At 41.9% G+C, this 27,630-nt stretch overlaps 1 protein-coding gene across 3 annotated transcripts in view; it reads left to right on the forward strand.

The window, feature by feature from the left end:
- Positions 1 to 7,723: 7,723 nt before the first annotated feature.
- LOC129848722 (dual serine/threonine and tyrosine protein kinase-like) overlaps positions 7,724 to 27,630 on the forward strand; it is a 48,555-nt gene continuing 28,648 nt past the window's right edge. The window contains exons 1-9 of one of the 3 annotated variants that reach the window (XM_055915839.1): positions 7,724 to 8,322; positions 8,789 to 9,005; positions 13,489 to 13,898; positions 24,668 to 25,153; positions 25,305 to 25,500; positions 25,981 to 26,219; positions 26,377 to 26,460; positions 26,601 to 26,777; positions 27,304 to 27,433. In XM_055915839.1, the coding sequence (XP_055771814.1) occupies positions 8,801 to 9,005; positions 13,489 to 13,898; positions 24,668 to 25,153; positions 25,305 to 25,500; positions 25,981 to 26,219; positions 26,377 to 26,460; positions 26,601 to 26,777; positions 27,304 to 27,433 (1,927 nt within the window). In that variant the 5' untranslated portion in view covers positions 7,724 to 8,322; positions 8,789 to 8,800. Of the gene's footprint in view, positions 8,596 to 8,788; positions 9,006 to 13,488; positions 13,899 to 24,667; positions 25,154 to 25,304; positions 25,501 to 25,980; positions 26,220 to 26,376; positions 26,461 to 26,600; positions 26,778 to 27,303; positions 27,434 to 27,630 lie in introns of all 3 variants that reach the window. The other 2 variants (XM_055915834.1, XM_055915825.1) reach the window with 2 other exon arrangements.

Genomic DNA, 27,630 nt, shown 5'->3' on the forward strand with positions numbered 1-27,630 from the left:
ACTTTATCGAACAAAACAAACATTTATTGTGGAACTCATAAGGTGAATGCACCAATTTGTAAGTCGCTCTGGATAAGAGCGTCTGCTAAATGACTTAAATGTAAATGTAACTGGGATTCCTGGGAGTGCATTCTGATGAAGATCCTCGAAGATAAGAGAATATTTATAATGCTATTTCTGAATTCTGTTGACTCCACAACATGGCGGGTACCTGTATGGCTTGTTTTTGTGTCTGAGCGCCGTACTCAGATTATTGCATGGTGTGCTTTTTCCGTAATTAAAAAAAATTAATCTGACACAGCAGTTGCATTAAGGAGAAGTTTATCAAAAGTTCCACGTGAAACACTTGTATCTTTTATCAATGTTTATTATGAGTATTTCTGTAAATTGATGTGGCTCTCTGCAAAATCACCTGATGTTTTGAGGCAAAACATTACTCGCCATTGTAAACAAAGATTTTTGGATATAAATATGAACTTTATCGAACAAAACATACATGTTTTGTGTAACAAAGTCCTATGAGTTTCATCTGATGACGATCATCAAAGGTTAGTGATTAATTTTCTCTCTTTCTGCTTTTTATGACTCCTCTCTTTGGCTGGAAAAATGGCTGTGTTTTTCTGTGACTAGGTACTGACCTAACATAATCAGATGGTGTGCTTTCGTCGTAAAGCCTTTTTGAAATCGGACACTGTGGTGGGATTAACAACAAGTTTATCTTTAAAATGGTGTAAAATACTTGTATGTTTGAGGAATTTTAATTGAGATTTCTGTTGTTTGAATTTGGCGCCCTGCACTTTCACTGGCTGTTGTCAAGTCGATCCCGTTAACGGGATCTCAGCCGTAAGAAGTTAATGAGTCCGACAAGGGATATACTGCTCTCTGGAGACCGTCATTTGCTTGAAGAAAAGGTCGGGGTGCCTTGTTAGGATTCGTAGGTGAGTGAGTAAATCGCCATTACCATCGGTTCTATTGGCCAACGTGCAATCACTGGAAAACAAACTTGATGATCTACGGTCGAGACTATTCTACCAATGGGACATTAAAAACTGTAATATCTTATGTTTGACCGAGTCGTGGCTGAACGACGACACAGATAATACAGAGCTGGCTAGGTTTTCTGTGCATCGGCAGGACAAAGCAGCTACGTCTGGTAAGATGAGGGGCGGGGGTGTGTGTCTATTTGCCAATAACAGCTTGTGCACAATGCCTAATATTAAAGAAGTCTTGAGGCATTGCTCGCCTGAGGTAGAGTGCCTCATGGTACACTGTAGACCACACTATCTATATTATTCGTAGCCGTCTATTTACCCCACAAACCAATGCTAGCACTAAAACTGCACTCAACGAGCTCTATAAGGCCATACAGGCAACATCCGCACGCTTATAAGAAATCCCGCTATGCCCTCAGACAAACCATCAAACAGGCAAAGCGTCAATACAAGACTAAGACTTAATCCTACTATAACGGCTCTGATACTCGTCGGATGTGGCAGAGCTTGCAAGCTATTACAGACTACAAAGGGAAACCCAGCCACGAGCTGCCCAATGATGCGAGACTACCAGACAAGTTTAATGCCTTTTATGCTCACTTCGAGGCAAGCAACACTGAAGCGTCGATGAGAGCACCAGCTGTACCGGATGACAGTGTGATCACGCTCACTGTAGCCGATATGAGCAAGAACTTTAAACAGGTCAACATTCACAAGGCCGGGGGGCCAGACGTATTACCAGGGCGTGTACTCAGAGCATGCACGGACCAAGACCTCAGAAAAAAATTGTAGACCTCCACACGTCTACGAAGGAACCCCTTTCAAATTCAGCCGCAAGTTATTACAGGAATTATAACGCGTCGACTATTTCTCTCTAAACCATATATCTTTGACTAAATCGGAAACTATCACCTCGAAAACAAAACGTTTATTCCGTTCCGTATTTTATCTAATGGGTGGCTTCCATGAGTCTAAATATTCCTGTTACTTTGCACAACCTTCAATGTTGTCATAATGACGTAAAATTCTGGCAAATTAGTTTGCAAAGAGCCAGGCGGCCCAAACTGTTACATATACCCTGACTCTGCATGCAATGAACACAAGAGAAATGACACAATTTCACCTGGTTAATATTGCCTGCTAACCTGGATTTCTTTTAGCTAAATATGCAGGTTTAAAAATATATACTTGTGTATTGATTTTAAGAAAGGCATTGATGTTTATGGTTAAGTACACATTGGAGCAATGACAGTCATTAATTGATTATTTTTATAAGATAAGTTTAATGCTAGCTAGCAACTTACCTTAGCTTACTGCATTCGCTAACAGGCAGGCTCCTCGTGGAGTGCAATGTAATCAGGTGTTAGAGCATTGGACTAGTTAACTGTAAGGTTTCAAGATTGGATCCCCCGAGCTGACAAGGTTAAATCTGCCGTCCTGCCCCCCCATTGAAAATAAGAATGTGTTCTTAACTGACTTGCCTAGTTAAATAAAGGTGTAAAAAAATATATATATCGTCAAATCGGCGCCCAAAAATACCGATTTCCGATTTATGAAAACTTGAAATCGGCCATTCAGATTAATCGGTCGACCTCTAGTAGAGACGCACTGGCGGCCAGATGCGCTGAGGCGGCACCATCCGTCCTGGCTGGATGCACACTCTAGCCCGGCCGATGCGGGGAGCTGGAATGTAGCGCACCGGGCTGTGAACGAGCAATGGAGACACCGTGCGCTCCACCGCATAACACGGTGCCTGACCAGTACAACGCTCCCTACGGTAAGCACGAGGAGTTGGCTCAGGTCTCCAACCTGACTCAGCCAATCTCCTCGTGTGCCCCCAAATTGGGGGGGGGGCTCCCGGTCTTTCGTGTCATCCGTGACCCTGTGCAATCCTGGGCCCTTTTACTCGCTGCCTCTGCCTTCCTCGCTGATTCCACCTGCTCCCACGGCAGGCGATCCTTTCCCGCCCGGATCTCCTCCCACGTCCAGGATCCTTTCCCATTTAGGATGTCCTCCCACGTCCAGGATGTCCTCCCATGTCCAGTCCTCCTTACCACGCTGCTTGGTCCGTTTGTGGTGGGTAGTTCTGTCACGATCGTCGTCAGGGTGAAGATGACCGGACCAAGGTGCAGCGGGGTCTGCGTACATTTTACTTTATTATAAATGTTGCCAACAAAAACGAACGTGATGCTTACTAGGGCTATACAGGCCACTAACAAAGACAACTACCCACAACTAAGGTGGAAAAAACAGGCTGCCTAAATAGGATTCCCAATCAGAGACAACGATAGACAGCTGTCCCTGATTGAGAACCATACCCGGCCAAAACATAGAAAAAGAAAACATAGAAATAAAGAAACTAGAATGCCCACCCTAGTCACACCCTGGACTAACCAAAATAGAAAATTAAAGCCTCTATGGCCAGGGCGTGACAACGTTTGGTTTTTGGGTTAAATGTATACATTATGATTTGCCTCTCAACTATGTGAACCCCTCTTCAATTTACTGGCACTAACCATTATAAACCAGGACTTCAAATATGCTAATTGCTCTCTTAAACTGCTAGCACAAAGCCTATGTGAAAGTGGTTTTTCATAAAAGATCATGAAAAAATATATATATAAACTTGCCCAAATCAGCGCTACATAATTCAGCAGGGAGGTGTGCAACTACCACACATTATACCAGTGTAGAAACTTCGTCACCTACATAGGTATTACCATTTCTCATTCAATTCATTCTTTGCAGGAACTGTTTGCAAACCTTTTAAAATGTCCAGAAAGACAGTGGTCTTAGAAAGGTATTTATACTTTAAAAGACAAGTTGTGTGAATGGATGTGGATGAAAGAATTCTGCCAGTGTTTTAATGTCCTAGTTTCATATTTTTTTCTTCACCTTCAACTCTATATATCCAAGTGAGCCTACAGTATGAGGACCTTGGATCAGATTTACCATTATACCCATTGACTAAACGTATAACAGACAGACACTGCTCAAAAGGAATTGTTTGTGATATCTACACTGTTGCCACTTTATTAGGTTCACCACCCTATTCACGAAAATTAATTGCTCCTACATACACCAAGTCCAGTGGTCTTGGCTTGCTAGATACTAAAGCATGCAGAGAAGTATTCAGGTATTCTGTTACTGTTTAAACTTTAGAATGTGCAACATGACAGCACAGTCTGTGATGGTCTTTTGTAACTCAGAAAAGTTCCAAAACTGTTTTTTAATGATTCCAACACTCAGCTTGTACTGACTGTAATAAACTCCAACAGTCTATCTCCTTTCCCAGATTCATCAAAAGTTTTGAATTCATGCTGTTCCAGATGCAAAGGGGGTTGTACCTAATAAAGTGACCACTGTATCTATAGACTTTCCAGAATGTGTTCTGGGAATACCCGGGTATTAAACATTTGGTTGTAAGTGTTGAACAGTTGAATCTATTACCTCAGGAAAAAAGCCTGAAAAAGGAAATACTGATACTAGAAAATACATTTTGGGAGGTTTAATGTACTTTGATGTAGGTTTGATGTACCTACAGTAGTTATAATTCATGTTACACATTTTTCTAAATCCCACATGGTGAACTCATGGAACCTTGCAGTTTTTATTTCTTGGTCACTAGGGGGAGGTGTTATTTTTAATCTGCATTAATGCTGACAGGAAATACAGAAAAAAAGGAGGGAAATTATCCTTTACAGTAGTTTACAACAAGGTTGACTAGGTGTTTTAAAGGTAAACTTCGGCTCCAATTGGTTGTGTAAAGCAGAAAGACGATCTTTGGGGAACCCTTTGCTACAGGGTGTGGGAAGGGGGCAAAGCACAGACAGTGAAAGAACAATGTAGTACGCAACTGTGAGGGACAGATTTTGTCTTCGAAGCGCAACCTTTAGAACTATGGGTTCCAGAAAGCATCTTTAAATGTGTCAACAATGCATAAAAATATCCTCTTTTTTCCAGTCTTCAATGAGACGCAAGACTGCTCAATGTGTGCTTTGCATCATCCAGAGAAAAATTATGATCTGACCAACTGAGTTTGTCTTTGTGTAATATATCAGTAGGCAATGAAAACTCATGTAGTTTCATCCTTCAATACATTTAGAAGTATGAAACTTTGTCTTGAAACATTTGTCAGGGTTATCCTTGTGTTATTATTGCTCCAATGTTCTATTATCATTGCGCTATTTTATTATTCTACTATGAGAGATACTAGATACATACTATGACAGCAATTCACTGTAATAGGTACACACGTTGTATCTGGCACAAGTGACGAGTAAACTGATTTGGATTTCAAAGACTGACATTATTGTAATGTTTGATATTACAACATTGATGTGATATCTTTTTTTATCAACGCATGTTTTTGCAAATGTAGGCCTTTATTACTATATGATTTATATTGCCTGAATACTCAATGATGATTAACACCTCAGTTATGAGTGCTTCTATCAGGGTTGTTCTCAAATGCATGTCATTTAAAGTCAATTTAGCAATTGAACAAAAATCCAATTTGAAAATGTTCCTAATTGCAAAAGCATGTAACAGAATGGGTATTCCAGAACTGTAATTTACATGTAAATAAACATAACCCTGTTTTATGTGTTTAATGCTGCAGATAGAATGCTCTGTGTGCCAGAGATGGTACCATTCAGCTTGTCTGGGGATGGCAAAGAAGGACTTCAACAAAGCCAAAATAGAAAATGATTGGAAGGGGCCTCTTTGCTGTTAAATTAGAGACTTATAAATAAATGACTTGTGCCTTGTAACTACTTTAAAATGTGGAACTGTTGCACTAAAAATGCAAACATTGATTTGGTATACAGTTTAAGATTATAAACATTGTCTAACTTCACAGATCAAATTGCACTTGAAATCCACATTTCTTTAAAGGTATTGCAAATAAATGCATATTTTCACTTTTTTTTCTGAGACAATCACTGAATTAGATTTCTTCATCTTTAAATGCAATATTTGAGATGTTATGTATTTCTATCAAATCAAAACTGGAATTTCTACTCAAAGCAAAGGTTGTAAAAGTCTAGACATTTATAGAATAAATCATACCTAGTTTGATCATTCTTTCATAATCAGTGAAAACGGTATTGATTTCTATAGCGTTAAATGGCATTTTATAGATGTTATTTCTATCAAGTCAAAACTGGAATTTTTCCTTAAAACAAATATTGTAAAAGTATGCTAGACATTTATAGAATAAATCATACCTAGTGTCACAATCGTCCTGGGAAGAAGGAGTGGACCAAAACGCAGCGTGGTAAGTGTCCAGGATAATTTAATATAACTGAACACGAAACAACAAAAATCGAAACAGTCCTGAAAGGTGACACAACACAAAACAGGAAACAACTACCCACAAACACCAGGTGGGAAAAGGCTACCTAAGTATGGTTCTCAATCAGAGACAACGATAGACAGCTGCCTCTGATTGAGAACCACACCCGGACAAACACATAGAAATATAAAACCTAGAACAAAAACCTAGAATGCCCACCCCAACTCACGCCCTGACCAAACCAAAATAGAGACATAAAAAAGGAACTAAGGTCAGGGCGTGACACCTAGTTTGATGTTTCTGTGACAAACGGTGAATTAGTTATTGATTTGTACCTCTTTAAATTACATTTTATAGATGATGTATTTCTATCAAGTCAAAACTGGAAGTTCTACTCAAAACAACGGTTGTAAAAGTATGCTAGACATTTCTAGATTAAATCATATCTAGTTTGATGATTCTGCGACAAACTGTGAGTTAGTTATTGATTTTGACATTTTTAATTTACTTTTGGTGAATGTCTGTTAAATGTCTGTTGAATGTCTGTTGAATGTGTGAATATAAAACGAACTTCACCTTGGTGATTCAAACAGACCACACAGAGCCCCAGGACAGCAACACAATTAGACCCAACCAAGTCATGGGAAAACAAAAAGATAATTACTTGACATATTGGAAACAATTAACAAAAAAAACAGAGCAAATGTTAATGCTATTTGGCCCTAAACAGGGAGTACACAGTGGCAGAATACCTGACCATTGTGACTGACTCAAATGTTTAGGAAAGCTTTGACTATGTACAGACTCAGTGAGCATATCCTTGTTATTGACAGGGGCCGCTGTAGGCAGACCTGGTTCTCAAGAGAAGACTATGTGCACACTGCCCACAAAATGAGGTTGAAACTGAAACTGCACTTCCTAACCTTCTGCCAAATGTATGACCATATTAGAGACACATATTTCCCTCAGATTACGTAGACCCACAAAGAATTAGAAAACAAATTCAATTTTGATAAATGCCTGTATCTATTGGGTGAAATACCGCAGTGTGCCATCACAGTAACAAGCTATGTGACCCGTTGCCACAATAAAAGGGCAACCAGTGAAGAACAATCCCCATTGTAAATACAACCCATATTTATGTTTTTATTTTCCCTTTTGTACTTTAACTATTTGCACATCGTTACAACACTATATATAGCCATATTTGAAATGTCTCTATTCCTTTGGAACGTTTGTGAGTGTAATGTTCACTGTTCATTTTGTATTTTTTTTTTTTACTTTTGTTTGATCTATTTCACTTGCTTTGGCAATGTAAATATGTTTCCCATGTCAATAAAGCCCTTGAATTGAATTAATAGGGATTCAATGGCCAATGAATGGTCACGTTGTCATGCTGCGTCACGCAATCCCTTCCAGAAATCAGGGATTGAGTCGAGAAACCTGCCTATTTTCCTCGTAATGTCACAATTTCAAAGCTATACGAGAACAAGTTAATTATCTCACACAATATGTGTAATGTTGTGTGTCTTATTCCAGTAATTTATGCTAATGTTGGTTTTTTGAGCTCGCACCCAATTGACTCCCATTCACTCCTTGAAGATGTGCGCTCCTTGTCCCAGAATCGCCCAGAATGCACCGCGCGGGCGTTAATACCATTCGAATGGAGTTTACAATTTCATTTCTTAAAAGTATCTCGGGTTAGCCATCAAATTAGCAGGGTCTCTGTAGATAGCACCAGTTGAAAAAAATGCTTGAGGGAGCTCACGTAATGACGACGGTTGGGGTAATGTGGCATTTATTTTAAAACAGATTAGCATGGAATACGATGCCTGGTTTGCTGGCTAGGATAGGAAGGTAAATTTAAGCTACGGAGCTAGCTAGCGTAGTTAACATTGGCCATCTCAATTCACTAACTTTGAGACCCTGCTAGCTAGTTAGGGCTAGAAACAGTGTACAGCTAATGTTAGCTAAACCAATCGTTTGCTCAATTATTTTGGAGGACACTGGCTATCAAGATATCTTCCGTTCAAAGTGAGTTTGTTTATTTGTGCACTGTGATGCAGTGATTTTGCTACGGAATTCGCTAGTTACCCACGGCAGTAAATTAACGTTACCCGCGATTGCGGGTTTGGCTGCAAAACCGTGCGTTTGAATCACTGTGGATTTTTTGGACTGATTGTGTCTGTCATTCATGGCCCGGGGCACTCCCTAGGCTTTTTTCCTCTGCTGGAGGTGGTTAGTAAACATTTGGGATGCTGATGAAAGTAGTTGAACAATACTGGAAATCCAAATAAGTGAGACCAGGTAACTCACTGAAACTGAGCAGTAAATCACATATTGACGATCACTCCCTGCACCCTTGTCCAGTAGTTAACTTTCAATGTCAATTTAAACTTGAAGACTGGGACCCAAATGGCTACTATATTCGGTTCATAGGGTGGTAACGTTACGTTAGTATTAAAGAGAAGAACGTTCTCCCATTTGTGTCTCATTGCAGACTCGAATTGCCATGGAGGGGATCGGTGGCGGAAATTTGCAGAAAGTGACTCCTTTAGCTCGAGAATTAACCCGGATCTTCAACAGCTACAATAAACACTCCATACAACTAAAAAATAATCTGAAAGAGACCAACGCATTTTTCCGGGAAATAAAACAGAACTACAGTAATGCCTGCGCATCAGCCGCCAGCTCAGAGGCAGCTGCTCTGGAGGCAGGTAAGATGTGCACCTCTTCGAATTTGTTACCTATATAATTATAATTAACCTCATCATCACAACATAATGTAGAGTTAAACTCCCACATTTATCAGAATACATCGTGCTTAACTAAACAGGGGTAGGGTTAGGCCTTATTGAATGTCACACACTTCAGTTCCTGAGGTTACATTTATCCATGGTGGCTTCATGCAACTACAGTACTTCATCATATGCCTGTCATTGAATGACCCTGTGATTATTTTACATTCTACAGTAATTATAATTTTATTGTCTAACATTTGGATCGCAATCAGTGATCCTTTGGGAAAGGAAGCAAATGATACAAATGATAAAGAACATGAGAAACTAATATTTTATTCACATGTAGGCCAATCCTGACTAGCATTTGAGAAACTTACATTCAGAAAAAAAGTATGCATTTACTACTTACTGTATGTAACTCTGGATATGAGTGTCTGCTAAATTACCAAAAATCTCACACTAAAAAAATACAGATTTTGCCTTTGAGTGACCACTCAACAAGCTCTTGAATTGTAATATGATTGTTACTTCCAGCATAAAGCCCATCAACAAGCCCCGTAAACATATCCGACCACAAACATAGGAAGGTCTGTCACTCTATACTAGCCATAGTTTGAGTGGAAACTCTTCTGATTGTGGTCATTCAAGGAGGATTGGAAATGGCACAGCAGACTTGATACACATCCCATAATGTTCTAATTGGGAATGTGTGCAAGTTCTGCTGAGGTAGGGCATTTCCTAAAGGGCCCACAGGGTTCCGACCTGTACTCAATCTATATACAGTGGTGGGATGGCAAAACAGGTGGATAGCTATTAGCTAAACTGTCTTCTGAATGGGTGATGAGGTAGGCTTAAATGTCTTGTTTCCCCCCTGGGGGGAAAAAAACAAGACTGTTCTCTCCCGGAAAGAGATTTCCTTGCCAACATGTCGACTGTAGAAAATGCATTAAATAGGACTTAGAGGGGGGAAATGAAGAGATTAGGACCAGTTAGTCTTTCTCAACAATAGGACATGATAAAGTGCCACAAATATGCAGAGATTACCACTTAAGGAACTGAGGCTAAAAGGAAACATGTACTGGTGGTGATAAACATAGAAGTAGTCACTGCACTAGTTGATTTGGGGATTGCGCTGATGAGCAGGGTGTGGGTGTGATTCTCACGTTCCTGTTTAGGAGATTAGTTATTTTGAGCCAAGGTCTACTGGTGGTGAGGAGGAGGAGTTTACCATGTCCGGAAGCCACTTCACCATCCATTTTCTGGATTTGGTTTCACTCAAACATTGTTTGAAGCTTTGTTTTACTATTGACAGGTGCAACTGATTTCGGGATTGTATATCGATTTGCTGTCCATGAATGTGTCAACTGATGTATTAGTTTGTCTCTGAATTGTTTAATCAAACTTTTTGCTGCCAGCTCCTGATATCAGGGCATAGAAACTACGATCTGTGTCCTGAATTATCCTAGTGTGCATGTGCGCCCAGCTATATCCGGACCCAAGATTTTCCCTGGCTGAACTAGCTGAACTATGCTAGTTTTTGTCCTCATTGCCAAACTTCATAAACACTGCACCCTCAATTTCAATACTCCTTTCCTAGTTATACAATCATCAAACAAAGAAATGTACTTGAAAATGATTTATTTTGTTAAAAAGTCATGACTGGTTCGAGCTATCTGTAAGACAATGGTGGCAAAGGATATCATTGCTACTTAACACAGATCCAAGTTCAGTTTTGAGATCCAGCGGCGTCATTGGCGTAGGTTTTGCTGAATGTTTCTTACTGGTCTTGGAAATGTGACACACTCCCCGCTTGGTTCAATGGGATATGTATTGATTTTGCCCACACAGCCAGATATGTACAGTATTTTACTCTTCTTTAAAAAAAACTCTTTGTTGATTTTAATCAGACTTTATTAGTATAATGAGTAATCCAGGAATGTCAAGTTAATTGACTTGAGAAAATAGCAACTCTACAGAGTGTCAATGGCTACAATTAATGGCTAAATTACTTCCGGACACAAAGGGTCTACTGAGTTCCTCCTCACCACTGTATACGGCTGTCATTTAAGCCCAACCTTCCTGTCCCAAAGGGATTTCAGTCTACGAAAGCTGAGCTACGGAGCTGTTTGTGTTGCATTCCAAAAATTCTACCGTGCTAAAGTTTGTAGAACTATGTAGAGAGCTACTCTGTAGAGCAGGAATGGGCAACTTTTAATGGGGGTGGGGGCCACAAAAAAATCTGTACTCATGTGAGCAAAACATTTTAACAACCCCCTCTTGACAGCAGAGAGAATACATTTTGGAGTTAATTTCCTGAAAGCCTATACATTTTGCCATGGGGCATAGAGAGAATGTTGCTGTTTTTAAAGCAAGTTTGCTGCAATTCTGCACATTCTGTCATGGGGCGGAGATAAATGTTTGGAATATGATATCTGAGTGAGTCACTAACGTAATTGATGGGGGCCCCCAATTGGTAATTTGGCCATGATTACTATAGTTTAGCCAGCTAACTTAACAATCTAAAAAATGTTAGCAGACATGGGCTAATTGACTGCCCAAAAGTAGGAGGACCGCTAGTTGTCCATTTTAAGGCAGCGGTTCTCAACTGGTGGAATTATTGACATGAAGAAGGGAGGAATGTTGTTCCCTTGTCATACAGTTGGTACATTTACTATCAATATAGCATTAAAAGTAGTTTTTCGGATTGCATTTTGGCAACAAATAAAATCATGATGCGAATATTGGATCGCGACTGAGACAACCTGGTTCAATTTGGGTACCAAGGTAAAACCAGTTGAAAACCACTGCTTTAAGGTGTGTTTGGGCTTAGTATCTCCACTAGTACACACACACACACACACACACTTACATCCACATTGAAATAATGAGAATGTTGAAAAACATTATTGGTAAATCTAGTGCATCTAGAATGTCAAATTTCATGGGAAAAGCCCATCTAACCATACCCTTCCCATCAAGTGGGCCTATACAATATGTAAGTATCTTTGTCAAACCTTCATAGTAAAGGCTAACAACAAACCACAGTGGTTGTCATGCTGGATGACATGCTTCAAGCTCTAGTAATAGTTTGACATTTTTAAAGTGAAAAATCGGAGTCTGTTACTGTGGAATTGCCCTGTAGACTACAGTACAGTAGGTATATATTTTTGTAATGCGTTTCCTGTGGTTCATTCATTGGATTGTTCCTGCATGTTTAATGTTTTAGGTCAAACACTAGGCAGGGTAATACCAGATTAACAGTTGCAGAGCAACAGGATGGTGAAAGAGGGAGAAAATAAGGGGTGGGGAGGGAGAAAGGAGTGGTATTCCATTTCTGGCCTCTGTTCTTTGTCTGTTGTTTAACTGCAATAGACCATGACTCAGCATCATGGAGGATTATGACCACTTCCTGTGATGAGCCAGGATGAATTGTTTGTTGTTAATATGGGTTGCCACGGAGATGGGTCAGGAGATAACAGATGAGTCTGAGGGGCTTTGAAGTAAACACAATAGATTATCCCTCAGGCCTTTCATATGCCAGAAGTGCAGACAGAGCGATGCCAGACACCAGTTCACAACAGGTCCAGTTAAAGCTGAAGCAAGTTATTTCTGTATTGTAAGCCAATCATTGGAATTTGCTCAAAGATAAAGTGGAGTGTTTGTTGGTGTTATATAACATTACATTGTATTATCAACATATGCAGATTGTTTCTAGGCCTAATACCTGAAGAATAAAGGTTCCTTCCTTACCCCTCAGAAGGGAGAGGCACAATGACTCAAGCCCCCCCCTGACCACCACCACTATTTCCTTCTATACATCAAATCAAACTTTATTTGTCACATGCCCGAATAAGTGTAGGCCTTACTGTGAAATGCTTACTTAGAAGCCCTTAACCAACAATGCAGTTAAAGAAATGGTTGAGAAAATATTTACCAAATAAACTAAAGTATAAAGTAACACAATAAAATAACGAGGCTATATACAGGGGGTACCGAGTCAGTCTGCGGGGGTACAGGTTAGTTGAGGCAATTTGTACATGTAGGTAAGGGTGAAGTGACTATGCATAGATGATAGTTAGCAGCAGTGTACAAAACAATTGGGGTGGGGGGGCCAATGTAAATAGTCTGGTGGCCATTTGATTAATTGTTCAGCATTCTTATGGCTTGGGAGTAGAAGCTGTTAAGGAGTCTTTTTGATCCTGGACTTGGTGCTCTGGTATCACTTGCCGTGCGGTAGCAGAGAAAACAGTCTATGACTTGGGTGACTGGAGTCTCTGACAATTTTATGGGCTTTCCTCTGACGCCGCCTATTACATAGGTCCTGGATGGCAGGAAGCTTGGCCCCAGTGATGTACTGGGCTGTACGCACTACCCTCTGTAGCGACTTACGGTCAGATGCTGAGCAGTTGCTTTACCAGGCGATGTTGTACCTTCTACATGTTGTACCTTCTCCTCCCAGGTCAGCTGAGCTGCATCTTTTTCCCCCCGCATGAAGAGGAGTTCCTGCACAGCAGCGTGGGCAGCGCCCCCTACATCCTGGTACTTGGCCAGGACTGCGCCGCGCGCTACCAGCTGCTCAACTGCCTGCTGGGGGAACGGCTCCTGCCCCTAGGTCCCGTGGCGGGCGAGGCCTGCAATGGCGTTCATGGCACGGCCTGCAAGAGGAGGAAGCTGTGCTTCACCCACGGGCGCCAGACGCGGCTCAGCCTGGCGCTGCCCGGCCAGTATGAGCTGGTGCACCAGCTGGCGGCCCACTGTGGGCGCTGGGATACGGTGCCCAGGGAGGATCTGGAGATCCAGGAGGAATGTGAGGACCCAGCCCACAGACTGGCCGAGCTGGAGATCACCCTGCACCACCCTCTGCTACAGGTACACCAGGTTTTCCGTTATCCTTAATTGTTTCTGCTGGTGTGAAATGTGTTAAACAGTTTTGATTAGTGATGCACCGATATGACATTTTTGACCGAAACCAATATTTTCCTTGCCGCAAAAAACAATGCCAATATTATTAAAATTTTTAGTGGCCTTTTAAGCATTCTTGTGCAGTTAAATAGTTAACACACACATGGACGCAGTGGTCTAAGGCACTGCATCTCAGTGCAAGAGGCATCACTACAGTCCCTGGTTTGAATCCAGGCTGTATCACATCCGGCCGTGATTGGGAGTCCCATAGGGCGGCGCACAATTGGCTCAGCGTCGTCCGGGATTGGCCAGGGTAGGCCGTCATTGTGAATAAGAATTTGTTCTTAACTGACTTGCCTAGTTAAATAAAGGTTACACACACACACCACACTGACCAAAACGTTATTTTGTTGGCATTTACGCATGTCCCCATTACCAGTAAAACATAATCAAAACCTTTTTATTTCACTTACTTGCTGTGCGTTGTTCAGTTTGTCTCATCCAGTATTTCTATGGAACGCCATTTGGGTCTTTGCGTGTCAAAAAGGATATGTCAAATAACACTGTTTGACGTGTCAAATAAGCTTGTTGACCTGAATATGACTGCACGTCACATAATCATTTAACGCGTTCATAAATCTTTTACGTAGTTATTACAAATTGATTACACTAACTCGTATTTCATATGTAACACCGATTCATTGATACGTATGATATGATGCTGGTAGTTGTCTCGTGCACCTACAGTACTGGTCATAAAAAAAAAGCTAGCTAGCTGTTGGATGCAGACAATGTTCTTCCACAAAAACATAGCAAAACAAAAATCTGTTTCAGTAGCTATAGTTGGCTAGCTAACTTCATAGCTGTGTCATCTAAAATAAACCTAATTTATAAGACAGTTCTTATTTGATTAATGGTGGTCGGAACCATCTGTGAAGCTAGCCACAATATGGATTATCCACAATAGTGAACTTTGTGGTTAGCCTTCAAAATAAAAGTATGTCATTGACAGTGACGCAAATAATATAATTATGCCATAATTGAATAGATCATGCTAAACAAGGTTGGAATGTTATATAAAATCAACAAAATACAATTTTGTTCATTTTTACAATCTGTTGACGTAACACTGGATGTATTATACTTTAGAATTGCATTGTGGGCATACTTATTTCACTGTGCAGTCTTGCCTATGGATCAATGACATGTGGTATCAGTCTACTCAGTGACACCCAGAGAACATTACTGTCGTAGTTCTTATTGCGGGACTCTGAAACAACTGGGAATTGAGCCACATTTATTGTCAACCTATGTGTATTGAACACTATTCCTGAGGAAAAACAATACTGTGTGAATGTTTTGGAGTCTGATAACTCTGAGGAGGATGTTGGGAAAAAATATCTTGAGTATTGAGTAGACTGATACCCCATTTCATTGATCCCCAATCCTTAGGTAAAGATGTGCAATATGAATGTCAATACACACCATAGGCTGACTGAGGAAGGGATTTCACACAGTCACAGTCCTGAGATAAAAGCTACAATGCTAATATTTGTGTTACCCACAGAACACAACTGTTTAGGGTTGTCACCGAGTAGACTGATACCCCATTTCATTGCTTCACATTCCAACCTTGTTTAACATTATATAGTCTAAATATGACATGATTCCTTCTGCATCACTTTCAAAGAGGTACTTTTTTTTTGAAGGCAAACTGCAAATTCCACTATTGTGCCCTATCCTTATTGTGGTTAGCTTCACAACACATAACCTGGTCCGGTTGAGCCTCACAAGCCAGATTAAGCTAGCCGGCTGCTTATAATGTTAGCTTTGGGCAACAGGGTTAAGTAGCAGGTTAGCTATTTATTTTCATGAACTGAAGTACAATTTCAATAGGCGAACAAGTGGCTACCTAGCTAGTACTTACTCACAAGGATTCCTAAATCATTGCTAAGAATAGTGAAAATGACTGCAGTTTCTACTGGTCATTGTTTTCAGGCTGGTTGTATTGGTGCTAGCTAGGTACCAAGCTAAAGTTAGCTAGCTACCCCAGAAGTTGCGGTCAAACAAATAATGCTTTATTACCAACGTGGTATTGTTAACACATTGTTCGTGGCCGGTGTTTGCTTGTTTGCAGACTTTTTGTACAGCTCTGACAGTGCTACTGATAGTAGTGGTGGCGCTTGGCTTGCTCGTGCAAATTCAGAACACACAACATTCTATGATAGAACTGTTATTTGACGTATCTTTTTTGACATGCAAAAACCCAAACGGCGTTCCATAGTATGTCGTGAAACTAATAGCAGTGACGCTATTACTGTGTAACTCCGGTAGGGCAACATCTGGAAAATTAGCGCACTTGGTAACGTTAGTGTGTACCGGTGCTCGACCAGTCGCGAAAGCCAACATCACCCACAACAGAGAGCGGTTGATTGTAAAGGGCAATAAATTCATTATCTTGGCGTTAATGGATTTCGCCTTTGAGTTGTCTCGCTGAAGTTTTCTTACTCTTATAAAAATGACTGCTCGACTTGTTGACTGCTCGATCCACACAGCAGACATTATGGGCTAGGTTAGGAATGCTGTGTTGAACGTGTGGCGCAAAATTTTATGTGGTGTCATTACGTCATGTACTTATGTTATATAGGTATGCACGTCAGCTTTGGCATCAGTTTTGCACCGGCTTAAAACTAGACATCGGGCTGATACCGATGTTGGCATTTTTAGCAAATATCGTCCACTTCCGATGTGTTCACTGATATATCGTGCATCCCTAGTTTTGATGGCCATGATTAAAATAACGACTTTTCATTTCTCAACTTTATTTGAATATTTATGAAATGCATATTGTTATATTTGATAGCACTTATTTGTTTTTCTTCGACTCCAACCCCATTCGATGCGTGGAACGGATGTGGGTGAGGCTAGGTCTACATAAGGGTGCTAATTTAAAAGATAGCTCAGATGTGCAAGAGCCTTTTGAATTTCTCAAATGGTAATTGAAGAGCTCCTCCATTCAAGAACATAGGCAGTGGTAGGCAGACTATCAGCACGTCACCCAACACTTTGCAATGTGAGCTGGAGGCAGTAAGCATTTTGAAAACGCAGTGCATTTGGAAAGTAATTCAGGCCCCTTGACTTTATCCACATTTTGTTACGTTACAGCCTTATTCTAAAATGTATTAAATTGTCCCCCCCCCCCCCCTCAAACTATAAGCAATACCCCATAATGAAAAATCTAAAACAGGTTTTTGGAATTTTTGCAAATGTAAACTCAGCAAAAAAAAAATACATGTCCTTTCACTGTGAACTGTGTATATTTTCAGCAAACTTAACATGTGTATGAACATAAGATTCAACAACTGACATCAACTGAACAAGTTCCACAGACATGTGACTAACAAAAATGGAATAATGTGTCTCTGAACAGGGGGGGTGGCCACCAGCTACATTAAGTACTGCAGTGCATCTCTTCCTCATGGACATTTGCCAGTTCTTGCTGTGAGATGTTACCCCACTCTTCCACCAAGGCACCTGCAAGGTCCCGGACATTTCTGAGGAGAATGGCCCTAGCCCGCACCCTCCGATCCAACAGTTCCCAGATGTGCTCAATGGGATTGAGATCCGGGCTCTTCGTTGTCCTGTTGGAAGGTGAACCTTCGCCCCAGTCTGAGGTCCTGAGCGCACTGGAGCAGGTTTTCATCAAGTATCTCTCTATACTTTGCTCCGTTCATCTTTCCCTCAATCCTGACTAGTCTTCCAGTCCATGCCGCTGAAAAACATCCGCACAGCATGATGCTGCCACCATGCTTAACCGTAGGGATGTTGCCAGTGACGCTTGGCATTCAGGCTAAAGACTTCAATCTTGTTTCTCATGGTCTGCGAGTCCTTTAGGTGACTTTTGGCAAACTCCCAAGTGGGCTGTCATGTACCTTTTACGGACTAGTGGCTTCCGTCTGGAAACTCTACCATAAATGCCTGATTGGTGGAGTGCTGCAGAGATGGTTGTCCTTCTGGAAGGTTCTCCACAGAGGAACTATAGAGCTCTGTGTCAGAATGACCATCGGGTTTTTGGTCACCTCCCTGACAAAGGCCCTTCTACCCCAATTGTGCAATTTGGCCGGGCTGCCAGCTCTAGGAAGAGTCTTGGTGATTTCAAACTTCTCCCATTTAAGAATGGAGGTCACTGTGTTCTTTGGGACCTTCAATGCTGCAGAAATGTTTTGGTACCCTTCCCCAGATCTGTGCCTCGACACAATCCTGACTCTGAGCTCTACGGACAATTCCTTTTGACCTCATGGCTTGGTTTTTGCTATGACATGCACTGTCAACTGTGGGACCTTATCTAGACCGGTGTGTGACTTTCCAAATCATGTCCAATCAATTGAATTTGCCACAGGTGGACAACAATCAAGTTGAAGAAACATCAAGGATGATCAATGGAAACAGGATGCACCTGAGCTCAATTTCAAATCTGAATACAAAGCTTTTAATTTGTAATACATTTGCAAAAAATGTCTAAACCCGTTTTCCCTTTGTTGTTATGGGGTATTGTGTGTAGATTTGATGAAAAGTTTTTTTTTATTTCATCCATTTTAGAATAATGCTGTAACATACAATTTGGAAAAAGGAAAGTGGTCTGAATACATTTTGATGACAACGTTTCCCAGCAACAGCCATGTATGCATTAATTTTAAAATCAAACAATAATTGTGACTTAGATTGATGAAAACAAACTACATAACAACATAATGGTAATAATAAACTGGGTAAATTAAGATGGCATAGGCCTCCTCACAATACGGGTGTGTGCAAATTCAATAGGATTGTGCATGCATTGTTATTGAGCTTGTTTTGGCTGATAAGTACAGTATATGGTTCTACAGATGACAATCTGTTTGCTTTCCATTTGGGACTTATATTAATCTGCGGATCAACATTTGCATAGGACATAATATAGCCACTGCTGTTCGTTTGAGAATATAAAATAACATCTATTCAATGCAACTTAATTTGTTTTTGTCATTTTCCTTCAGCGGTCAGGAAGCATCTCTAAACAACTCAGCTGCCAGGATGAAATTTTAAACAACTCAATTGGATAGTAACGCTATCTGTCAAGAAATGGGCGTGTTGTAACTTGATCCTATGCTACAACTGGATAGAGTGAAGCTGTAACTCTGCTTCTGTAACTCTGCTTCCTTTCACATCTCTGAGAACTAACTCAATGGCGATGCCGTTTGCTACCAAGCCATAAATGTTCATAAGGTTAAACGACGATGGAAGTTCTGTCTGACTGGCTCAAATCTGCCCGTAGCTTGAGAAGTGAGAACGCACACAGGCACGCTGATCTACAGCTTTCTTGGTCCATAAACATTCTACCTTTTTATTTAGTAATTTTTAAGCACTTTCTTTCCCTATTATGACAATCTAATCTGACTATCAACTGTCAATTTACAGATACAATTATGGCTGGTCAGATCAGCACACCAGTAAATACATTGAACAAAAATATAAATGCAACATGTAAAGTGTTGTTCCCATGTTTCATGAGCTGAAATCAAAGGTCCCAGAAATGTTCCATGTGTATAAAGTTGAGTTCTCTCCAATGGTGTGTACAAATTTGTTTACATCCCTGTTAGTGAGCATTTCTCCTTTGCCAAGATAATTCATCCACCTGACAGGTGTGGCATATCAAGAAGCTGATTAATCAGCATGATCATTACACAGGTGCACCTTGTGCTGAGGACAATAAAAGGCATGTCCATCAGAGCTGTTGCCAGAGAATTTAGTGTTCATTTCTCTACTATAAGCCACCTCTGTCGTCTTACGAGAATTTGGCAGTACGTTCAACCAGCCTCACAACCGCAGACCCAGTATAACCATGCCAGCCCAGGACCTCCACATCAGGCTTTTTCACCTACGGGATCGTCTGAGACCAGCCACTCCAACAGTTGATGAAACTCGGTTCGCACACCCAAGGAATTTCTGCTCAAACTGTCAGAAACCATCTCAGGGAAGCTCATCTGCGTGCTTGTCATCCTCACCAGGGTCTTGACCTGACTGCAGTTCAGTGTCGTAACCAACTTCAGTGGGCAAATGCTCATCTTCAATGGCCACTGGCACGCTGGAGAAGTTTTCTCTAAACTGATTTAATCCTGGTTTGAACTGTCTGTGGCAGACAGCTTGTATGGCTTCGTGTTGGTGAGCGGTTTGCTGATGTCAACATTGTGAACAGAGTGTCTCATGGTGGGGTTATGGTACAGGCATGCATAATCTATGGACAATGTACACAATTGCATTTTATCAATGGCAATTTGAGCGCACAGATATCGCAACGAGATCCTGAGGTCCATTGTCGTGCCATTCAGCCACCGCCATCACCTTGCGTTTCAGCATAAGGATGCACAGCCCCATGTCGCATGGGTCTGTACACAATTCCTGGAAGCTGAAAATGTCTGTTTTTCCATGGCCTGCATACTCACCAGACATGTCACCCATTGGCGTGTATGAACGCACTTTCCAGTTCCCACCAATATCCAGCAACTTCCGTTAAGTAGTGTTTAATGGCAACAGCCATTAAAGAGGAGTGGGACAACATTCCATAGCCACATTAAACAGCCTGATCAACTCTATGCGAAGGAGATGTCTCACTGTGTGAGGCAAATAGTGGTTACACCAGATACTGACTGGTTTTCTGATCCACGCCCCAACCTTTTTGTTTTTTTAATCGTTATGTGACCAACCGATGCATATGTATTCCTAGTCATGTGAAATACATAGACTGGGGGCTAATGAGTTTATTTCAATTGACTGATTTCCTTATATGAACTTTAACTCAGTAAAATCTTTGAAATTGCTGAATTGTATATTTTTTATTCAGTGTGGCTAATGTTACACCGCAAGTCAGATGTCTCTTTGCCGAAATTGGTTCCGTGTTTGAAAACCAGCTAACGTTAGCTAGCTACGTTGGCTATTAGCTCCTATCTTACATCTTAGCACCATGTTTATCTAGCCGGGTAGCTCGCAAAGTAGATGATCTAGCTAGCTATCACCACAGATGAAAGGGTTAGTTCTGATAATCTTTGATAAAAGGTCACATACCTATATGCTTAGCTAGCTTGCTTATTGCATGCATGTCAGGGCAAGTTGACACAAGCCTTATTAGTGAATTCACTAATATTTGTAACAGGAGTTTGATTTTGGTCACTGTCGATTCATCAATATCTCAATACTGCACCTTTTGTTGGAGAATGAGCCATCTTGCTGCTGCTGATCTTCCCAGCTAGACATTCCTCAGCATTGTGCAGTGCTCATGGCTCAGGCGATGAGTGGTGGCTGACTGGCATAGTCCCTCTACATAGCAAAGCTGGTGCTATCGTCAAAGCTGGTAGAGAAGGGCCGATGGCTGATATTGGCCTTTTCTAGGCTAATATCAGCCTGATATATCGAGTGACGATTATCGGTCGTTCTTTAGTCATCTTACGTAGAAAATTGTGCTGGTAATATAATCCTAGGTCTACATAATATCCAGAACTAACACATTCATCAATTTTCAGTCATTTTAATTGTAAAGTCATGTCTTTCTACACAATACACAATACACAAATTTCTACACAAAGTTTACAATTGGCTCATTCATCCCCCTCCTCTCCCCTGTAACTATTCCCCAGGTCGTTGCTGCAAATGAGAACGTGTTCTCAGTCAACTTACCTGGTAAAATAACGGTAAAATAAAAAATAAAAATAAAAAATACCGAAACTAATTTTACCATGTCGTTAAAGTATATATAATTTTAAGTATATTTTGGTTGTAATCAAAGCATTAGAATGTTCCAGAGGCCACTAATATTTACTCTGGGGGGGGAAGCCCCTCTGGAATACCCCCCCCCCAGCATGGAACTCCCTAGCTGGCTACTTTTTTTGTTTGGCTGGCTACTCCATGTACTTACGGAAGAAACATTAGCCATACAGTCAGCTATTCAATATCTGCACTGCCTGCGGGTAGAAACAGTCTCCAGCCAGGTGGTTTGAGATTGCCTGATGGACCGTAGGGGTGACAAGTTAGTGAATGGGGTCCTTGGCTATAGAGAGGTTCTTGTTTGGATGCAATTTGGATATGTGAGGAGGATTCTGATGGTGGGAGTCTGTTTGCCATGTAAGCCTACAAATAGCACAGAGTAGCAGGATAAATGGTAAAGGGTCCTTTTACTTTTTGGTATACTCATTGACGTTACAGCATTGATATTATAAATGTGTGTTTTGTTGGCACATGAGTGAGTTTTTGACTTTGCCGTTAGTCATCCCACTGATGATACGTTAGTTCGTTCTCTAATGGGAACTAGAAGGGTAGGCTTGTTTTTAATCTTTCTCTCCAGGCTGGAAATATAGCTCTCACACATGGTTTAGCTGACACACAGATTACTGCACAGAGTAGATTTTTCATGTTAGTCAGAACTCTCCCTCTCTGGGTTCTATTTCTTTCTGTGGTACCAAGAAAATGTGGTGTTGCATACAGAGGACTCGTTGACTCCTGTACCAGGTGGAAAGACATGTAGCCCATCTTGCTCGGCTGATCAACATGCCTTGGTGGGTGGAGTGCACTGTGCTCACTTGTCACGTGCTGGGTGAAAAAAGTAGCGCTTAATCCTTCAAACAAAGGCCTTGCTTAGCTGGTCGTGGACAGGCCCCAGACAGCCCTGCAGGCCTTGCCTGCACTGCTTTGTAGGCCGCCTGGCCCCCCGCCCACCCTCCACCACTTAATGGCCCTGATCTGATGCGATTCACATGACCAGGGCACATAACTTCCAAACCCTTCGCTGTGATGAAGTTTCCATGGTTATGCCCGGATGCCTCCCTGAAGGCACTGTTTATTAGCGCATGTCATGGTTTACCTTTTTATTTTTTGGTGTTTTGCCAAGTTATTTTCTAATAGCAAGCTTATTATTTGGAGCCAAAAATGAGCGTGTATATATGTCAGGTTGCCCTGTTATTGGTTTTGGTCTCTTTTTTTGTGTTAAATTGGCAAGGCAGGATTCTGAGTGTGACTGGAGCAGTGACAGAGCCAGAGTAAGTCAATATGTGACGACCCTTGTGGTTACGCACACACATGAGTAAATATTAAGTAGAGGTGCTCCTGTACCCATCTTATTTTTCCTGTTTTGTTTTCAGTGTTAAAGGAAAGTCAGATTGGGCTCCCGAGTGGCGCAGCGGTCTAAGGCACTGCATCTGTGCTAGAGGCCTCACAGACCCTGGTTCGATTCCAGGATGTATCACAACCGGCTGTGATTGGGAGTCCCATAGGGCGGTGTACAATTGGCCCTGCGTTGTTAGGGTTTGGCCAGGCTAGTCAGTCATTGTAAATAAGAATTTGTTCTTAATTGACTTGCCTAGTAAAATAAATGGTAGGCTAGATGGGGAGCTATTGCTATTGTTTACTCAATGAAAAAGACCTTAGAAGCTGTCAAATTGGGCTATAATGTAACATGTTATACACTTGTCAACCTGGTTTAAACTTCTCATGATAATGCAAACGCATGTGCCAGGTTGGGTAGGTGGGCTAAGATGTGGTTTAATAATGTAGTTAGAGCAGTGGTTCAGAGATGTACCCAGCTGCTGTTTACTCAGGGGCTAGAGGCAGGCAGGGAAGCAGCTCTCAGCTCACTGTGACATTCACACAGCCATGGCAGAATTGTAACGCCCCATTTTGGGAGGCCAGTAGAGGAAAGCACTAACTCTCTAATTACCTCTCCACCCCATCTCCCCTGGGCTCCCCACACAGTGATACACAGCACTGGGATAGTGCTAACCTATGGATGCGTGTTTCAGAGCTACGTAACCTCCCGACATTAGTCTGCCACAAGTTCATATAGCCTAGAATGTCCTGCTTGTTTTCAACAATAGGTCGAGACATCTTTAGCATAGACTATCCAAGTATGCTATTATTGGAGCATACTGTTTAATGTGACACATTTATCATTGACACATCTAACATGCTGTCAATCTAGACAACTTGTCAGACTGAAAGGAAGAAAAATAACGATTAACATATGCAGATTGCGGGTTGAAACAGTCCGTTGTCTGATATAGCTGTGATAAAGTAACCCACAGATATTCAGCTGTTGGACTATGTTTGGAAATTGATTACATTATGAAAATTTAAACATTCTATTTATTTTGATAGCCTAGAAAAAGTTGTTTACAACCGATCTTTGTTCCAAAGAAACTGCTCAGTTGGCCACAGCGCTTGTTTCTTGGAGACAGGACTAACTGCCTCCTTTGTGTGGCTGCGTTAGTCATTTCTCTCTCTTTTACACTGTGCTCCCCCATTTCTTTCTCTCTCTCGTTCTATTTCTGTGACTGTTACTGTATAATTCATCAAAAGTGGAGCAAAAATGTTTTCTTGCTTGGTTTTCTGTTGCCCTCCCATACCCTTTCCCATGACCAGACTGTTTGTGTTTATGGGGGATGGCACTCGTTTATGTCCTAGTTAGAAACTGTTATGTGACTGTTTTACAGTCATGAACTAGATGGAGGTAGTAGTGTATGTTGGAGCCAATGGGGATTGGAGAAATATTGTGTACTCCCCTGTATGTTTGCTCAATTTAAATCTTTTGATTTAAAAAACTAATCCCAGAGAATTAGCTTTTTTGTTGATAGATTTTTCCAAATTTTATATAAGTGTTGATGAGTGCTGCTAGGACCATTTGAATGACTGAAGTATCTTCCCTGTTCTGTCAGGAGGCGAAAATCATGGTGGTGCCGTGCCCCAGTGTCCAGCCCATCGAGGAGGCCCTGGAGGACTGCACGCGTAACGTGGTTCCCATCATACTCTATGCCCTCAACCAGGACACCCTCACTGCCGAGCAGGTGGCTGAGCTGAGGAAAGTCAAAGAGACGCTCCCCTTCCCCATCTTCTTCATGCGTATCCCAGCCGAGGCCTCCCCCGAGCCCAGCCGGCGCCTGGAGAGGGAGAAGAGCCCCCTTTACAAGCAACTGCTGTCCCTAGGCTTTCTCAGCACCCCAGTAGGGAACTGTTCCTGCGGAGCCCCCTCCCAGACGCCCAGCCTGGCCACCAAGCCCCAGAGTGTACTGGGGGAGGCCTTTGAGAGGCTACACCGCCTCCTGGTGCCCTTCGCCCGCCAGGTGCTCCACTACCAGCATGTGGAGGCTGCTAACCTGCTCAACGGGGTGCACTGCCGCTGCCTCGACCTCTTCATCAACCAGGTGAGTAGAGGGACTTCTGTGTGGGAATCAATCAATTTGCTAATTCAATCTATATAGTGTCACAATGTGTAACAGAAACTTGTTTAATTTTAAGTAGAGAAAAATGATAGTGGTGGCAGAGACTGACTTATCCTCCTCTCCCTGGCTGTAGGCCTTTGACATGCAGAGGGACCTGCAGATCACGCCACGGCGGCTGGAGTACACGCGGGAGAAGGAGGGCGAGTTGTTCACCTCCCTGATGGCCATTGCTAACCGCAAACAGGAGGAGATGAAGGAAATGATCGTGGAGACGCTGAGCAGCATGAAGGAACAGCTGCTGGAGGATGCTGCCAACCTGGAGTTCACAGGTACACAGGCCAAAGGCCAACTAAAGACTGATGCTGTCAAATGTCTCTGAGATAATAGCATACAATAGCTGTACTACTGACCCTAAACTGACCTTCAGTTGGCGATGTATGACAGAGTTGACAAGACACAATCTTGAGGTGACCTGTGTAGGAACTCAGTAAACGACCTTAATTGTTAATGTGGGGCATACAGCTGACACAATAAGTAGATGCAACCAAAGACACAATTAGTTGCACAATGCAGAAGTGTCAAAGGGTTGGCATGGTGGGGGGGAGGGGGACGAAGATCCATTGTTCAGTCAGCAGCAGGTGTCAATATGGTACTTTGCCAAAAACATTGAAAACCACTTGACAGGTTACAAATGATGCATTTAATGTAAGAAAGACCATTTAGCCTACTTGAAAAATGTCACCACGCTTTCGAACTACATTATCTTTCACTCATGCTTTCATTCAATGTGTCTTTCTCTGACCTCACAGACCTCATAGTGGCGACCAACGGAGAGCCTGTTACTTCAAAGGTTATAAAATCCTGCATCCACCAGATCCAGGAGCTGATAGTTGTGAGGTTAAACCAAGCGGTGGCCAACAAGCTGATCAGCTCTGTGGACTACCTGAGGGAGAGCTTTGTAGGAACCCTGGAGCGCTGTCTAAACAGCCTGGAGAAGTCCAACATGGAGTCCTCCGTCCACAACGTCACCTCCAACCACCTCAAACAGGTGTGTGTAAAGTCACAACGTTAGCTAATAGGATTCCTCAAAAGACGATGTAAAAGACAATGTATGTAATTATATTTTTCCCACGAGACAGTTGTTTTAACTTAAATGATAACATATTGTTCTGTTTTCTCTCCATCTCTCTTCCTGTCTTGGTCAGATACTTAACGCTGCCTATCACGTGGAGGTGACCTTCCATTCAGGATCCTCTGTTACGAGACTCGTCTGGGAGCAGATCAAACAAGTAACCATTCCCAGTCAAGCCTCTGGAATCTGATTTTAAATTGTTCTTTGGAATAACAACAACCTTGATTTGTCATTAGCAAAATAGCAACTCACAAATCCTCTCGCTCTCTCTCCCGCTTTCTCTCCTCCCCTATGAAGATCATCCAGAGGATAACGTTTGTGAACCCTCCTGCCATCACACCAGAGTGGAAGAGAAATGTGGCCCAGGATGCCATAGAGAGCCTGAGTGCTGCCAAGCTGGCAAAGAGTATCTGCTCCCAGTTCAGAACACGCCTCAACAGCTCCCACGATGCTTTTGCTGCCTCCCTGCGACAGGTACACCAACCCAGCATCGGCTAACGTTTTTGTCTCAAACTGGAAACGTTGTTTTTCATGCACCTTCACACTCTCCATCTGGTTTTGCCTTGGCTGCTACTTCCTTTCCCAGCAGGGAAAATGGTTTGCAATTATGTTAAAATGACCTATCAACCATTTTCTTGTTGTGATAATGATGACATTTCAACCAGTTTTGCCAGGTTCTGTTCATGCTATTTCTTGGGACTCTGTCTGCTTACTTGCAATGCTTACTTGCCACTCGCCAGTCATGGCTTTGTTTTGCAACAAGTCTGATTTTCTGTTTGAACTTCTTTGATCTCAATGATCAAATTGCTGTGAGGGTTGTCACCACGACTGACAATGTGATTGTCATTATTGATAAAGACCCACACTGTTTTTTCCCCTGATGCTCTTATGTTATGTGGAGGAATGTCGTAAACATTTGTTGGAGCATACTGAGAAGCTGTGTTTTTTGTTGTTGTACATTTGCCTATGCGATTTCAACCAATAACATGTATATCTGTAGCTGGAAGAAGGTCACACGGGGCGGTTGGAGCGTACTGAGGACCTGTGGCTGCGTGTGAGGAAAGACCACGCCCCACGGCTGGCCCGCCTGTCTTTGGAGAGCCGCTCCCTCCGAGACGTGCTGTTGCATGGTGAGACTCACTCACTCACTCACACACACACACACACATACATACATACATACATACATACATACATACATACATACATACGCTCATACATACATAGTGCCTTGAGAAAGTATTCAGTCCCCTTGACTTTTTCCACATTTTGTTACAACCTCGGCAATCTACACACAATACCCCATAATGACAAAGCGAAAACCTAG

This window comes from Salvelinus fontinalis, chromosome 3 (assembly GCF_029448725.1).
Source record: "Salvelinus fontinalis isolate EN_2023a chromosome 3, ASM2944872v1, whole genome shotgun sequence".
In the NCBI taxonomy this organism is placed as follows: domain Eukaryota; kingdom Metazoa; phylum Chordata; class Actinopteri; order Salmoniformes; family Salmonidae; genus Salvelinus; species Salvelinus fontinalis.